At 34.4% G+C, this 15,977-nt stretch overlaps 3 protein-coding genes across 3 annotated transcripts; 1 reads left to right on the top strand and 2 right to left on the bottom strand.

The window, feature by feature from the left end:
• The first annotated feature begins 1,109 nt into the window (after positions 1–1,109).
• On the top strand, positions 1,110–6,115 carry LOC118047456 (probable galacturonosyltransferase 12). The gene is made up of 7 exons (XM_035056757.2): positions 1,110–1,756; positions 1,948–3,011; positions 4,109–4,164; positions 4,257–4,412; positions 4,498–5,088; positions 5,167–5,469; positions 5,563–6,115. Exons 2-7 carry the CDS (start codon positions 2,801–2,803, stop codon positions 5,845–5,847), a joined length of 1,602 nt encoding a protein of 533 aa, XP_034912648.1. The 5' UTR covers positions 1,110–1,756; positions 1,948–2,800; the 3' UTR covers positions 5,848–6,115.
• Positions 6,116–8,299: 2,184 nt separating this feature from the next.
• Positions 8,300–9,544, bottom strand: LOC118047457 (uncharacterized). The gene has a single exon (XM_035056758.2). The coding sequence runs from the start codon at positions 9,429–9,431 to the stop codon at positions 8,391–8,393; it is 1,041 nt and encodes a 346-aa protein (XP_034912649.1). The 5' UTR covers positions 9,432–9,544; the 3' UTR covers positions 8,300–8,390.
• Positions 9,545–11,216: 1,672 nt separating this feature from the next.
• Positions 11,217–14,477, bottom strand: LOC118047458 (transcription factor ILR3). The gene is made up of 5 exons (XM_035056759.2): positions 14,080–14,477; positions 13,009–13,071; positions 12,175–12,252; positions 11,921–12,083; positions 11,217–11,763 (listed from the first exon to the last, which is right to left on the bottom strand). Exons 1-5 carry the CDS (start codon positions 14,262–14,264, stop codon positions 11,497–11,499), a joined length of 756 nt encoding a protein of 251 aa, XP_034912650.1. The 5' UTR covers positions 14,265–14,477; the 3' UTR covers positions 11,217–11,496.
• Between the last annotated feature and the right edge of the window lie 1,500 nt (positions 14,478–15,977).

The raw sequence follows: 15,977 nt of genomic DNA, 5'->3' as shown, positions 1-15,977 counted from the left end.
GTAGCATAGCCTTCAGGATCAGTCTGTTCTGAAGGAATTTCAATTGAGCGATTGATAAAACCGAGTTTGTTCTTGGAGTTTAGGGCGAGAGTCATAGCCCTTTTCCACCCAGAATAATTATCTCCATTCAGTGATTTGGAGACAAGGATGAGGCCTGGATGATCCGAGTGATGGGTGAAATATGGGTTTGAGATGTCAGATTTGCAGAAGTTTGATGCAAGGTCTGATTTGGACGAATCAGATGGAGCAGCGATGGTGCTGGGACTTGATAGATTGATTTCTTGATTGGCCATGACAGTGAAGGCAAAATTTCGTGAGAATGTTTATGAAGGATTTTGAATGCAGAATTTTGATTTTAGAATTTCAATTTACGTGGGCTCTGATACCATGTAAATCGAATAAGAAGAGATTGAATCTGCAAAGTTATATTTTATTGAACCTTTGGAGAGAAATATATACAGATGATTACATGAGTAACTGTTAAAAATAATAAAGCTATTCAATGCTACAATAATGCAGAATTCTAAGAGATTTGATTTACATTTAATGAATCATAAAAGGAAATAAATACATGAACAATAACTGTTAAACATATTGCAGCAGATTAACCTTCCAACAGATCTCAAATCAGGTTTAAAAATACGGTGAAAAGAAAGTGACTATAGCGTCTTCATGTTCATCCATTACAGTAACAGTAGAAAAAATAGGTAAAATGTCACCAAGTGTGCTAACTACTTCTGTTCCAGATTTTAAACTATTTGAACCTTTAGGTGGTCGTGCTTTCATCTTTACTAAAATATTCTTTAGGAGTGAATTTTAAATTTTTTTAATTAAAATTTTAATTTTTTAATTTTAAAATATTTTTGAACCATTTTAATGTTCTGATATTAAAAATAAATTTTAAAAAATAAAAAAAATATTATTTTAATATTTTTTCAAATAAAAAATAATTTAAAAATCAATCTTTACCACACTCTTAATTTTCCTCTAAATCTTTAAAACAATTTGGCTGAATCATTAAACCTTGTGCTTCAGATCTTATGATCCAACTATTCTTTTCAATTCATAATTATCTCATATTGATATATAATGCCAATGGTGTATCTACTTTAGTTGATTTGACTGCTATTTTATCACTGTAACAAACACTATTAGTTCCAACCTTATCCAATAATCTTATTTTAATGCCTCGCATAACCGAGGAACCAAATTGTTTAGAATTAATGTATCCATGTTTCTGCCTTTTTTTGAAATCTTAACAGTTAAAAAGAGGGACTATATTATTTTAATGGCATCTTTCCAGGAAAGTGTTTGCCTACCATATGCATGCTTCTCATCATCATCTTGAAAGCAGACATGGTTGTGGCATCGTTGTTTTGGGACATGCATGTATTTATGATCTGTTTCTAGTCGTGTGCTTACCTTCAAAACATCATTGGGTTGTCTCTCTTCTTATATACTACAGCCTCGTCATCTGATATTATTGCCTCGAGCTTTTGGTTGTGTTGTCTTTGTTCACTTTCCAAATTTATTAGCGTACTGAGCTTGATCCATGTGCATTAAAGTGTTTTTTTGTTGCCTATGTATTTCTTCAAAAGGGGTATAGGATGTTTTTTTGTCACAGAAAATACGCTATGGACTTGTTAAAAGAAGCTGAGATGCTATGGTGTCAATCTTCAAGTATGGCTATTGAACAAAACCATGACTTGAAAGAACTTGCAGATCAAGTACCTACTGATAAGGGAAGATATCAAAGGTTGGTTGGTCGATTAATCTATTTTTCACATATAAGACACACCATAATTAAAGGAATAATATATCAGAAAATACTATACTCTAATTTACTTGTATATTGTTAATTTTTTAGCTATAAAATAAAGAAATCATTGTGAACTTCATAACAACATGTTTATATTCTTACATGGGTTTTTATTCTTATCCGAGCAGAACACAAGCAAAAAGATTGTACAGACATGGTCTTTGTTCTCTCAGGTTCTCCAAGGATAGAGGACCAACCTGGATGCATGTTCTGTTTGCGTTTTGCAGGCATATCTGGCGAATTTCCTGCTTGCTGGTCATATCAGAGATTGGTCATCAGCTTGCTAGTTCATAAATCGATTATATAGTAAATATATCAGATCAATCACGCCTTAAGTAATCTGATTGCTATTCCCTGCAATACTGATCAGCTTGATTTGTTACTGGAGAAGAATAGTTTCCTCTTCTTACACACCAAATACGGTCCAAAACGAGGAGTCGTTTTCCATTTAGAAGCCCTGTGATGTCGAAGTCCAAACTCCCTTCAACATGCCACAGAGCAAAAAAACTTCATTTGTTGGCAAAGTTAAGTGGCACCAAACAACAAACCTTCTAGTTAAATATATATATTTTATCAAACCCTTCCTCTCAACTTCCCTCCTTCAGTGCCAAGCCAAAGTACTCCAAACCCTTCAAAGCCTCTTCTAAGTCCCATGTCTCTTTCTCCTTAACAACCCTCTTCGATCTTTCTCATGTATATTAAAACATCCAAAAAACAAGTCTAAAAACACCTGTCTAGCCCAATTGCTAAGCAAGTTTAATTAGGTGACAGATAGAAACCTCCTTAAATTAACTCCTACCAAATCCTTCCTCTTACAGCCGAGTTCTTGCAATTCTACTCATCAGTTCTTCTTTGAGTGCGACTGCAAAATGATGAAATAACCAACCAAGAAAAGACAACAGGAAACTGCTCTACTTTTGGGGTTGATATTGCTTCTTGTTTCTTGGTTTTGCTGTATTTAGGTGTTTGGTTTGAGATAAAATGCAGCTTCTTATATCACCAAGTTTGAGGCATGTAACAGTTCTTCCAGGAAATGGTGTTAGAGAATTTATCAAAGTGAAGGTTAGAGCAAGAAGGGTTTCGTATCGAATGCTCTTCTACTCTCTCTTGTTCTTCACATTTCTTCTTCGGTTTGTGTTCCTTGTGTCCACCGCTGACACCATTGATGCGGAAACCAAGTGCTCTTCACTAGGTACATTTTCAATATTAGTGTATTGCATTAATTTCTTTTCGGTTCTTCTTGTCATGTCTTTTAGTATATTGCATTAATTTCCAAAATGCAGATTGCTTGCGTTGATTCATGATATAGTCAAGGATTTTAAGAATAATGTTTCTCCAAAGCTAGAGATTAATGAATCTTAAGATATAACTTCAAATTATGAACAAATTTTTTGTTAAGATTGATACAGAAGAACCAATGACTGGCCTGTTATGTATAGAATAGGAGGCAATGGCGTTTTAATTTTAGTTTATTTAATAATAGCTTTGAATCAAAATGTCATTGGGAATTGATTTGGCTATCGAAGAAAACACACACACACACATATTTTATCCAAAAGAAATTAAGGATCAAGAATCATGGAATGAATTAGATCCAAAAAAAAAAAAAAAAAAATACAAGGATAAACTTGGAAGTGAATTAAATTAAAGAAAGGCTGATGAGAAAATATATTACTTTTTGGGGGCCAAATGCATGGCTATTATGAAAAAAATAGAAACTTAAGGACCAAATTAGAAGATATTAATCCTTTGGGGCCCCAAAGCATAAGGTAGCTCTGAACCTGTCAAGCACCCTTACCCCAACATCAGGCTATTTCATTGACAATTATCATTAATAAAACAACCATTTATAGCTAGTGAATTGGCACATTCAAATAATTAATTAACACATCAACGTATCTTAAAAAGGAAAGATTCAACCATTTGATACACTCACCGTGAAACCACCCTCTGCCCTTAGAGAGGCTGCCTTAATATTTATTATGTGTTTCGTGTTGTTGTTGTAGTTTCTGCGGTTATGATTTGCAAAATTAAATTAAGAAAAAAGTTATAAATTATAGTTTTTGTTTTAAATAAGGTTTTCAGTGAGAGTTTTCAGCAATATCTATTTAAAGCTATAATATGTGTTGATTAATTAAATACTCTTAAAACTATAATTGGGGCAATATGCCTTAATCCTAATATTGATTAAGATGAGGATGATAATATTATTAGTACTTCCTAATGCAATATAATTTGGTATTTAACAGCTTAATGATCTAGCCTTAATATTTAATCCAATACTGATAGGTTGCCTGGGGAAAAGACTAAGACCAGGAATATTGGGGAGAAGGCTTGAGTCTGCTGTAAGCTCTTTAACCCTTGAATTTGATTTTGTGTATCAAACTTTCTATAATGTTAATTGCTAATGATTGGATTCATTGTTTGGTGTCTAAAGGTACCAGAGGTGATATATCAAGTACTAGAACAACCACTCGGCAATGATGAACTAAAGGGAAGAGATGATATTCCTCAGACATTGGAGGAATTTATGGATGAAGTGAAAAACAGCATATTTGATGCAAAAGCTTTTGCTCTCAAGCTCAGAGAAATGGTATCTTATGGTTTATATCTGCTGTTTGATGTCAATACTAACTGGTGGGAATTCTCATTGTCAATTAACAATCGATATTTTTCAGGTCACTCTACTTGAACAGAGGACTAGAAATGCCAAAATCCAAGAATATCTGTACAGGCATGTCGCTTCAAGTAGCATACCTAAACAGCTCCTTTGCCTTGCCTTGAGGTTAGCCCATGAACACTCCACCAATGCAGCTGCTCGACGCCAGCTCCCATTGCCGGAACTCGTCCCTGCGCTTGTCGACAATTCTTATTTTCACTTTGTCCTAGCTTCAGACAATGTGCTTGCTGCTTCTGTAGTCGCCAATTCACTTGTCCGAAATGCTTTGCGCCCCGAAAAGTTTGTTCTGCACATAATAACAGACAGGAAAACGTATTCGCCTATGCAAGCATGGTTCTCATTGCACCCTCTATCTCCTGCAATAATTGAGGTCAAGGCATTGCATCATTTTGATTGGTTCGCAAAGGGGAAAGTCCCAGTTTTAGAAGCAATGGAAAAGGATCTAAGGGTGAGGTCACGGTTTAGAGGGGGCTCGTCTGCAATCGTGGAAAGTAACACTGATAAGCCTCATATTATCGCAGCAAAGCTGCAAACACTTGGTCCCAAATACAATTCAGTGATGAATCACATTCGAATTCATCTACCTGAGGTAATAACGTTTCAGCAGTGTTACATGAGCTTTATTCAATCCTCGTAATGCTTAGTGTCAATGTTCCTGCTTTTGCAGTTGTTCCCAAGTCTAAACAAGGTTGTGTTCCTAGACGATGACATCGTGGTGCAGACCGATCTTTCACCTCTTTGGGACATTGACATGAATGGAAAGGTAAATGGCGCAGTAGAAACCTGTCGAGGACAAGACAAGTTTGTCATGTCGAAGCGGTTAAAGAACTACTTGAACTTCTCTCATCCTTCGATAGCAAAAAATTTCAACCCTAACGAATGTGCTTGGGCTTATGGCATGAATATCTTCGATTTAGAGGCTTGGAGGAAAACCAACATAAGCATAACATATCATCACTGGGTTGAAGAGGTAATCACCGATATAAATCACTCTGTTTCCAAGCAAGATTTGACGATCCTCTGCATTCAGTAATCGAAAATTGTTCTCATTTTCTCCTTGCAGAACCTGAAATCAGGCCTGAGTTTGTGGCAGCTAGGAACATTACCTCCAGGTCTTATAGCTTTCCATGGTCACGTCCATGTTATTGATCCATTTTGGCATATGTTGGGGCTAGGCTACCAAGAAACTACTAGTTTGGCCGACGCTGAGACTGCCGGCGTCATCCATTTCAATGGTCGAGCAAAGCCTTGGCTAGATATAGCATTCCCTCAACTCCGGCCCCTGTGGGCCAAGTACATCGACTCTTCTGACAAGTTCATTACGGGCTGTCATATTAGGACATCTTAACTTGAATTTTGAGAGGATAACGTTGACCGCAATGGTGGGGGAAAGGAAAGAGGGGAGAATTCTTCACAAATTCAAGGTCTTGACTTCAGAATGTAAAGATATATACAACCACAGGCATTTGTTTGATTGATTTTTTTAGAACTCTTCCTCTGTGGGTGAAAATTCTTCCCCTGCCTTCCCTTTTTTCTTCAATTCTCCATTCAATTTTAATGAGAAAATCATGTTTATGGATTTTCAACCATCAATAATATCATAGATATTAAACTTAGTCTTTGTTAAAGAATAATATAAATTATTTCTTAGATCTCACCTAACAGCTTAAGCTATTAGATTAAGATTGTTCTTTTACATGGTATCAGAACCTTATGACCAAGCAGTCACAAGTTTGAATCTTACAATTTCTATTTATTTGATAAAAAAATCAAGTATAAGATAATATAGACCTATGCAAATTTCAAGTTCAAATGACTTTCACTTGAAAAGATGTGTTAAAAAATAATATAAATCATATCTTGGAGTTCCAAATCTCCACAAGTCAACCACAACCCCAGCTGATATCTTTTTCAAACAAAATTAGAGGCTTGAGTTATTGGAATAGACTAAGTTTGGTAACCATGATAAATATTTATATTATTGAGAATTTTCCTTTCCCAAAGATAATAAAACATTTTGACTTTAGGATTGATGAAAATGATTCTGGAAGGAAAAAAATAAAATTAGCAAGACAATTTCCTTTACATTACATTATACCAAACATATGTGGTTCATTATAACGATCATCTAATGACATTACCACGCAAAATAGAACATCTGCACGCAGCAGACAAAGGAACAAGAAATCATTTAGTTGGATTCATAGGATTGGCCCTCTAACAAATTTAAATCAAATTTTATCAAGAAAGGAAATCCGGATTAAATGGAAAACGGCCTAAATCAAAATTGAATTAATTAAAGTATAAATAATATTAATATGGATTAGGTTTGAATTCATAACATTGTATAAATGTGTCTGACTAATCAATGCACCATGGAAATAAATGCACAACAATTAATGCCACATCATTTATATAAATTATAACAATTAATGCTACATCATTAATACATATTTATGCCCCCTTTTATTGTATATATATTATTATTATATTATATACATATATTAAATAGCAACATGCAGTCTGCAAGTAGTAAGTGGCTGTTTTTTCCTTCTTTAAGGTCTTAGGGTCGATTCTCATCAGACAATCAAAAACTTTTCCTATCATTAAACACATCATATACGCTTAGCAAAAGCCAAGCAACAATCCAGTAGTAAAGGCCTAATTAATTCAATCAAATTCGCCGCGAGGGGATCAGATGTGTGATAATATTTTGTAAAATATTTTTTTATTTAAAAATATATTAAAATATTATTTTTTAAAAAAATTATTTTTAATATTAACAAATTAAAAACGATTGAAAAATAATGATAAAATTTAAATTTTGACCTCTATTAAGTTTGCTTTCTTTCTTTCTTTCTTTGATTTTGTTGCTTCATCATGTTCTTTTATATTGTGTTTTCTTGGTTTTTTTGTTATGTTTTTATTGTTTTGAAGCTGGTAGTCTTCCTCTAGTGTTTTTATAAAAAGGATGCTCAAAATAAAGGGAAAAAAAAAACAGAAGGCAAACATGGTTATCTGAACCATGACTAAGCGCTACAAAATGGTGATAATTGTGGTTAATTAAGCAATTAAAGATTAATAATTGGGGGAAAATCACTAAGTAAATTCGTAAATTATATCTGACTCTCTTCTGGTTGCATTTGACACTAAAACTTTGAAAAACTTAGCATACTTGGTAATTACTGGCTATTGTAGCCAAACATCGAAGGAGCATACTGTGAAATCTATTGTCTTAATTAGTTCTAACTCGAGGTTGAGTCTTCTACTACTACTAGTGGAAAGAAATGACATGGAAAACCTATCCAAGGATGTTCTTGGACCAGCTAGATAGGTAAAAGCCTTAGAAGATGACTTGGAAGGAAAAACTTGAGTTGTTGCTTTAACAACCATAGGTTTTGACTTGAGTGCCTGATTAATACAAATCTTATCGATCTAGAAAGGTTATTCGGAGTCCGATATCGTAGCGGTGAGCATGGAGCTATTACCGGCCACTTGTTTACCAGTATTAGAAAATAGTTCAAAACTATTCATAAAAAAAAAATGTTTTTATGAGAAAAGAATAAAATATAATTTTAAAATTAAAAACTTAATCCAAAATGCGTACTTTACATTGAGAAGTTCTTATAAAAATTGGCAAAGAAAATTACATTATAAAAAGATTGATTTTTAATCCTAGAAAGAGAAAAGTTGGACTTCTCTTACAGTGTTTAAGATTCTTCGTTGTTTACAAGTGGAGTTCAAGTTGGAGCAGGAGAGGAAATGTTCGTTTCATATATAACTTATGGAGGTAAGTGTGATGGAGCGAACACAAGTATAACATTAGAAGATTCAAGCGAATTACAAAACTTCATTGACGCAAAATCCAGAGCATACATTCTCAAATAATATTCACTTTCTTCCTGTTACATTTGACACCAAATCCTTGAAAAACCTAGCAGACTTGGTAATTGGCGAATTGATAGCCATCAGATTGTACAAAACATTCTCTACTTCACCGATGGATGGTCGGGCCTTGAACCTTGAAACAACCTTCAATTCTCCTCCTTCTTCTTCAACAAGAACAGTCCATTTCTCACCACTCACAACCCCATCTCTGACACACTTGAAAATCACTCCTTTTCGCTTGCTCAAAATACCTCTAACCTCCAACCCCATGAATGAATACACCACTTCAAAGGATCCCACAAAGCCACTCAAATCACCAAACTCGTTCTCCTCTCCAAACCCCCATTTGGGGTTGAATATGACTACTGGCCTTGGGTACAAAATATCAGTAACAGTTTTGATATCAGGCAACTGTGAAGTCTCTGGCCCCAGAAACACTGCCACTTCGGCAGAACTCAAAATTCTGTTGTCTGTTTTTCTGACTGAAGAAACGTCGACGTGCTCAACATTTTTTGATGAATTGTAAGACTGAAATGCTTCCATGCCTCTGTTCTTCAATGTGGGACTCGGCCAGAGGATTAAAATCTTGACCGGTGTCCCTCTTCTCTTAATGGGCAGGTCTTTGAAAACATCAGAGGCAAGCTGAGAGAGAGAAGTTGGCGAGTCATCTATGACTGGGATTTCTACCTGGAATCTAGGTTGCTTCAGTTTCTTGAGTTTGCCAGCTAGTTTTGGGTTGTTTAGGGGCTTCTCTAGGCTGGTTGAGAGACAGGTTTTGGCTTGAACAATGGCTTCTTCTTTGGAGGTAGGAGGGGAGCTGGAGGAAGACAAGGAGTGGATAGAAAGAGCGGGACTTCTGGATTGGTAAAGGAGAGGTGAGGGGAAGGAAACACGGGAATGGACAAGGTGGTGGTGGTGGTGGTGGTGGTGGTGGTTTTGTGGGAAAGCAATATGTGGAAAGAGAGTTTCATGTTGAAGAAATTGTGTAGAACGATTTGTAGTTTTGAATGATTGGATGTGAAATTTGAGGAGATTGGAAGCCATGGGAGTTTTTGTAAACAGGATAGCAAGATTTGGAAACCAAGACGGTACACGAGCTGGAAGTAGATAGAAGAGATATCATGGCAAATTGGCAACCGCACATAATGATGGCCCACGGATGGAGGTTTATATATTTTACCTTCACTACTCTTTACATTTTAATTAAATCTTAATTAAAATAGTTATTTTTACTAATTAATTAAAAAATATTGACATATCATACTATCTAAGATATAGAATCATGAATATTATATTATTAAAGCATACAAGATTGTGAATCAAGATTGACTACCAGCATGAAATTAAAACAATGTTAAGAATAAAAATTGACCATTTAGAGAAAAGCACCTTTAAATCATACTAAAAGAAAGGGTGTTTGGAAATGTGATTATACCTGTATTTCTAATAAGTTTTAATTTTTTTTGTTAAAAATTAAATTTATTTTTTAATATTTTGGATCGTTTTGATATACTGATCTTAAAAATAATTTTTTAAAAATAAAAATATATCATTTTAATATATTTCGACATAAAAAGTATTTTAAAAAGCAATTACAATCACATTCTCAAACAAACAAATTACTTATTTGATTGCATAGTGTATGATCACATGCCTAAAAAATACAAACAAATCATCATTAAGAGTGCATTGAGTTATGGTGGAGATTGTTTTTTAAAATGTTTTTATTTTAATATATTAAAATAATAATTTTTTATTTTTTAAATTTATTTTTGATATTAGTATATTAAAACCATAAAAAATTTAAAAAATTAATTTAAAAAAATATATTAATTTTTTTAAAAAAATTGTAACTATTGAAATCTAAACTTTATCAAAGAGACAAGTTTTCTTTGTCAAACATCATACCAACCTTCTACTGTAACTCGTTTGTTTACGTAATCTAATTATGCTTTTAAAAAGAATTTAAGATTTTTTTAAAATGATTTTTACTATTATTAAAAAATAATAAAAACAACGGTAAATCATAATCCAGTTTTACTCAATTCTAGTCAAACAAAGAATTAACACTACAGAAACACGAACTTCTCCAATCTACCACTTCAAAAGGGCACCAAACACAAAATGATCAATGTAGACCAATAAAAAAACCCACCCAAAAAAATCAAATTAAACAACACAAAATTGAAAAATCAACAAAACCCAAAAAAATTTCTATCTTAAACAGAAAAAACCAGTTCAATTATTCAATCAACAGAAACTAGAAACACCCATAATTCAAATAACAAAAAGCTCAACACTTTACCTTAATTTCTTCCAATTTCTCTGCGTTTTATCAACAAACAGAGAGCTGGCATGCATAAAATCAAAGTGGATTCTCGAAATGGATTTTATATTTCAAGGCTTTTAATTATTATAGAGAGAAGAGATCGAAAGAGGATCAGAAATAAGAAACGAGTGTACCAGGTACCTCCTCTTACATTCTCCACCCCCATTTGGTCTGCAAGGTACCCTGGAACTAAGCCTTCATTTTCCCAATCAACACAGCATGAAAGCATTGTATGGGACAGATTTGGGCTGGATGAGGATATTCCAGTCAGGGTTGTATGGTTGATAATTGGGTATAGATATTCGGGTTGACCCAGACTCAACTTACTGCCATCCCTGACTACAAAGAACAAGGCACAAGCATGCCTAATTCCTCAGCCATTGAGGACAAGAGATGAGTGCTCAACAAGTGTTAAAATTTTATTTATTCAAATACTGTGCAGTGATCCCCTAGTTTGAAGAGTCCCACTGCCAGCAGAGATTAAGGGGAAGCCATAGACGTTACCAGTAACATATGAACTGGAAGAACCAGTCAACTTCTAAAGCTAAAGAAACCCCTACAAGCAGTCAAACCGAAGCATAGCTTGCCAGACTAAGCTTATTAAATTTACAAGTGAACACCAGCCACGATTCATATAAAGTCCAGATTGAAATACAATCAGTCAGCCACCAAATCCAGTGAGAAAACCTCAGCAAAAACTAATGCAGACAAAGCAATGGCAAAATAAATGCATTTTGTTTGGGTGCAAAATGCAAACCCAATTCATAGCAGGTCGCCAACTTAAGCAACTGGTGGGCGGAGCACATGATCTTGCGATGTGTCCACTGCAGCGGGTGGCATGAACTGCCACATGGCAACCCCTGGATAACTAATGAAGGGCATTAATTTGTTGCCAGGTGCTTGGCCTTGAGTAGTGAATGCTGCAGGGATTGCAGGAGGGGCAGGCATGAAGCTGGGTTGTGAGTTCATGGTTTTCAGCTGCTGCTCCAACTTCTCCTTCTCTGCCTTCAGCCTCTGCTTCTCATCGCGAAGCTCATTCTTCTCAGCCTATGCAAGACAAAGGAAAGTTTAAAAGAATTGCAGCAGTTGTATTAGGTGGCAGGATATTATGCAAAGGGAAGAAATCAAACACAAATAAATAGCTAGAGCCCAGAAGTCCATCACAATAAAAAATAGAATCGGAAGCGCATAAATGTCAATAGACCTTCAACTCTTTAATCTTCTCTTGAAGACTTGAATTTGAGTCCTTCAACTTCTGGGCTTCACCTCGCAACTGAGTCACAATGCGGACAGCATCAACCAAAATAGCAGCCTTGTCCGTTTTGGGAGCTCTCCCAGGATCCAAGATAGAGCCCAATTCCATAAACCTTGTAGACATTCCAAATACAGAGTGTGAGTGCCTAGGAGAGGCACACAGAGAACAGAGACAAAAAGGGATGCAAGAGAATATGAGAGTACTTGTCATTTAGCCTATCCCTTCGCAACTTTTCCCTGCATGCTTTGGAGCTAGACGCACTACACGATTCAGATCTACTCCTGCAGCAAGGAAACATGTGTGAGAGAGAGGTGGGATGACATCACTCCACAACATGCTCACTCCAATCCACTTATTTAAAATGTAAAACAGACAAACAAATAATTCATGCATGTATCACACTTTTGTACATGTAAAACAGATTAACATAGTACCATGTTAAAAATTATTCCATAAACTGCATAAAGAATAGAAGACATGATAACTCTACAATAGCGCTACTAAATGTAATATCATCTTCATGATGCTTGTTTAGAAACACCTCCACCATGTATGGGTCTTACTGTGGGACTGGTAGCAATAGTTATCATATAGTAGTAAAAAGACAAATTCAACGATCGTAATTGGAATGGTTATCTGATTCAAATATATTGGCATAATATCTTTCAGAATTTCACTTCAAAGACAAACATTACCAGCAAGCATGATTGCAAGAGACTTAACAGTAAAGGACAATCTGGTTTATTTTTCCTCAATTATGGCATCCAAAAAACAACATAAGTATCTACGCTCTGAAACCAGGTCTATGCTGTTCTGTCTCAGCATAAAGGCATCAAAAGGTGGGCACACGAATTCTCAATTCCAACTCCCAAACTTTCCAAGGAAAACACACATATGGGGAATAAAGTTGAATCAGCTCAACAATATCAATAACCACATAATCATTACAGGGAATTCAACACCCAACCCCAACCCCAACCCCAACCCCTTCCTTTTTAACGGGATTGGAGCGGAAAAAGACAAAAGAAGTAGTGTACCTCTTCTTGGAGTTTGGTTCCTTCTGCACATCACAATCCCCAAACGATCCATCGATTTCCACACTATACATGCAATCACACATGCACTGATGGAGTTAGAAGATCAAGTGAATAACCACAAAACAACAAGAAAGATGACATTCAAATCCAATTTAAGTACCTGTTACAAGTATGTAATTTATATATCCAAAACAAGAAGAGTAAATGTCACAAAAGATAAAAAAGAAGGTGAGCGGGAAAAAAACAAAAAAAACTAACAAGGAACTTAGAACGGAAAATACAAAAATGCCCTTCAAGTGAGAAGAGTTGTTATCTCACTCTCATTAATGGAAACATGAAACACTAACTACGAAGCAAAAGTCAAAAGCTGCCCATTTCAAACTATTATAACAGAAAGAAAGTAAACCCTTGCTGCCCATTTCAAACTATTATAACAGAAAGAAAGTACACCCTCCCTGTTTGCAAGTTCCTACTTCTTAAAGAAAATCCATGTGCCATTCTTGCCACTTACACAGGGTCTCAATAAGTACTACCCTCTTGTCCACTTGCTTATACAGTGAGCACTGCTCTCATTATACAATATAGCTATACTATTCGTCTGTGTGTAAATGATGCAAATCAAACTTCCACTACTTAAAACTGAAGCTCATGTCACATAAAAAAAAAAAAAAAAAAAGAGTAAAAGCAAATTGGCCTCTAACTACAAGATTATTCAAGGTAAATACGCCCCATCGTAACCACCCTTCAAATTTCGGCCAAGACCCACCGCAATTCATCTTGTAATCAACCTACTAGTTAAATCAAATCATGCATCAACCGCCAAATTCTCAAAGGAATAATCCAAAAGTCAATCATGCCTTGAACAATTACATAACTCATTCGAAACTCACTTAACTACTAGCATTAACAAGCACAAAACAACCAAAAAACATAGAATCTCACTATTCTTAACAAACCCTAATCGCTAAAACCCCTAAATCAGCCAAAACAAAAATAAATCCCTGCTTTTTTATATTAATATGATCTAAAGCAACGAAAATTCAAGGGAAATTGGGAAATTTAAAATCCTACCCGAAATTAGGAGACGAAGCAGTAACAACAGGAGCAAAAGCGTCTAGGGTTTGATGGTGCTGTTGTTGTTGAACCGGGGGCGAAGGAGATGGCCAGGAGAAACCAGAGAAATTGGGATCATGAACTGTAATATCATCCATAAAATACGAATCACTCACCCAACCGGCGTTTCCCGTTGACGCCATTTCTTCCCTTTCCACTCAATCAGCAATTGATTTCCCAGAAATAATTTATGGGTGTGTGTTTTTTCTGTTCGAATTTTCCTGGAAAACAAACAGGAGAGAGGGGAAAGGGGTTATATATTGGTGTTGGTGTTTCGGGGTTGTGTTTTTTTTTTTTTTTTTTTTTCCCTTTTGGGGGGGGAGCAGAAGAGGATTTGATTGGTGTAAGGTGGTGGTGGTGGTGGTGAAGATTCGTTCGTCATGCTGCACACCCACTCCCACCCCCCAGTATCCGCTTCTTTTGGGCTTTTCTCTGTGGGCTTTCTTTACCTAATGAATTTTGGTTTTGGGTATTGCGTTTTTTTTTTAATTATTATCTTTATCACAAATGCCGAGATTATTTGTGGAGATGATGTAAGAGTCGATTTAACTATAAATGTTTACAAGCTATGTTTATTAATTATGTTTTATCGAATTAATATTTTATTTAATTTAACTGATAACCTGACGTGAACTAAATTTTAAATTTTGAATTCAACTTGGTTACGTTGTTGTGATGATGCCACTTGTTCTTTTTTATATTTCAAGGGGAATTTGAGAACGATCACAACACAATTAACTAAAGGGAACCTTTATAATTTTTTTTGAATTTTGAATTAAACTTGGTTGTATTATTATTATTATTATTATTATAAGAAAACTAAAGGGTGTTGTTAAATTATTGTATCCACACTCATATAATACTATTTATTAAAATAATGTTTTGTGTTATGTGTTTTTGTTTTTCAATCTTATTATTTAAAAGTAGATTGTTCTAGAAATTGTATTTTAATTTATTTTATTAGATTATTTACCGGTCTCATGAATTTGATTTTTGATTTTTTTTTTCATTTGTAACCTTTAAATTTGTTGAAAGTGGAGCTTTAAAATTTTTTTTATTTGCTTTTTATAAACTTATCTCGATCTCATGACTCAGATCACATATTTCACAAGTTAGGCTGAGTTGACTCGAGTCATTTTTTTTTTCACTTTTTTTAATTGAATTTTGGTTAGTTTATCCTTCAATATTAGGTTAATTAAAAACTAGGCTTCATAATTTATTTTTTTATTTGCTTTTTATGTGGTTATCCTGATCGTATAACCCGAATTATAGGTTTGGCAAGTTGACCTGGATTTATTTTATTCATTTTTTCAAGTCCTTTTTTAATTGAATATTCTTTTTAATTAGATTTCGTAATTTTTTTATTGGCATTTTGTAGGATTACCATAATTTCATAACTTGGTCGTAAACTCAATCTTCTTTTTTTATTTAGTTTTTTTCTTTCTTTTCAATTCCATCCCTTAATATTTTATTGATTGAGACTTTTGCTTTGTTATTTTTTAGGATTTGCTTTCTATGGAGTTAGTCCTTGGCTTATTACTAGGATCACAAGTTTTGAAGGTTAGAACGGGTTAACTTTTATTTTTTTTTAGGTTCTTTTATAAAATTGATTTTTTTTAATTTTATCATTCAATATTTGATTGATTGGTAATTGATATTCATGCTCTCTTTTTTCACTTTTCTTTCTATGGGGTTATTTCAGTCTTATGACCATGGTCGCGATGTTAGAAAGTTAACACAGGTTAACTCGATTCTTATTTTTTTGTTGCTTTTTTTAAAAACAAATATTTTTTTCAATTTTTTTTTCTACATTAAGTCGTTTGATAATTAAAATTTTAATCCATTTGCTTTCAACC

This window comes from Populus alba, chromosome 11 (assembly GCF_005239225.2).
Source record: "Populus alba chromosome 11, ASM523922v2, whole genome shotgun sequence".
Lineage (NCBI taxonomy): Eukaryota > Viridiplantae > Streptophyta > Magnoliopsida > Malpighiales > Salicaceae > Populus > Populus alba.
The sequence above is the reverse complement of the archived record's forward strand: the minus strand, read 5'-3'. Positions and strand labels throughout refer to the sequence as shown.

Excerpts from the sequence above, each read along its gene's own strand:
- LOC118047456 (XM_035056757.2), top strand. The coding sequence starts at position 2,801 with ATGCAGCTTCTTATATCACCAAGTTTGAGGCATGTAACAGTTCTTCCA. Across the intron at positions 3,012-4,108 it reads AACCAAGTGCTCTTCACTAG|GTTGCCTGGGGAAAAGACTA; the intron begins GTACATTTTCAA and ends CAATACTGATAG. Across the intron at positions 4,165-4,256 it reads GGAGAAGGCTTGAGTCTGCT|GTACCAGAGGTGATATATCA; the intron begins GTAAGCTCTTTA and ends TGGTGTCTAAAG.
- LOC118047457 (XM_035056758.2), bottom strand. The coding sequence starts at position 9,431 with ATGGCTTCCAATCTCCTCAAATTTCACATCCAATCATTCAAAACTACA.
- LOC118047458 (XM_035056759.2), bottom strand. The coding sequence starts at position 14,264 with ATGGCGTCAACGGGAAACGCCGGTTGGGTGAGTGATTCGTATTTTATG. Across the intron at positions 13,072-14,079 it reads GCTTCGTCTCCTAATTTCGG|TGTGGAAATCGATGGATCGT; the intron begins GTAGGATTTTAA and ends TTGCATGTATAG. Across the intron at positions 11,764-11,920 it reads AGAAGATTAAAGAGTTGAAG|GCTGAGAAGAATGAGCTTCG; the intron begins GTCTATTGACAT and ends TGTCTTGCATAG.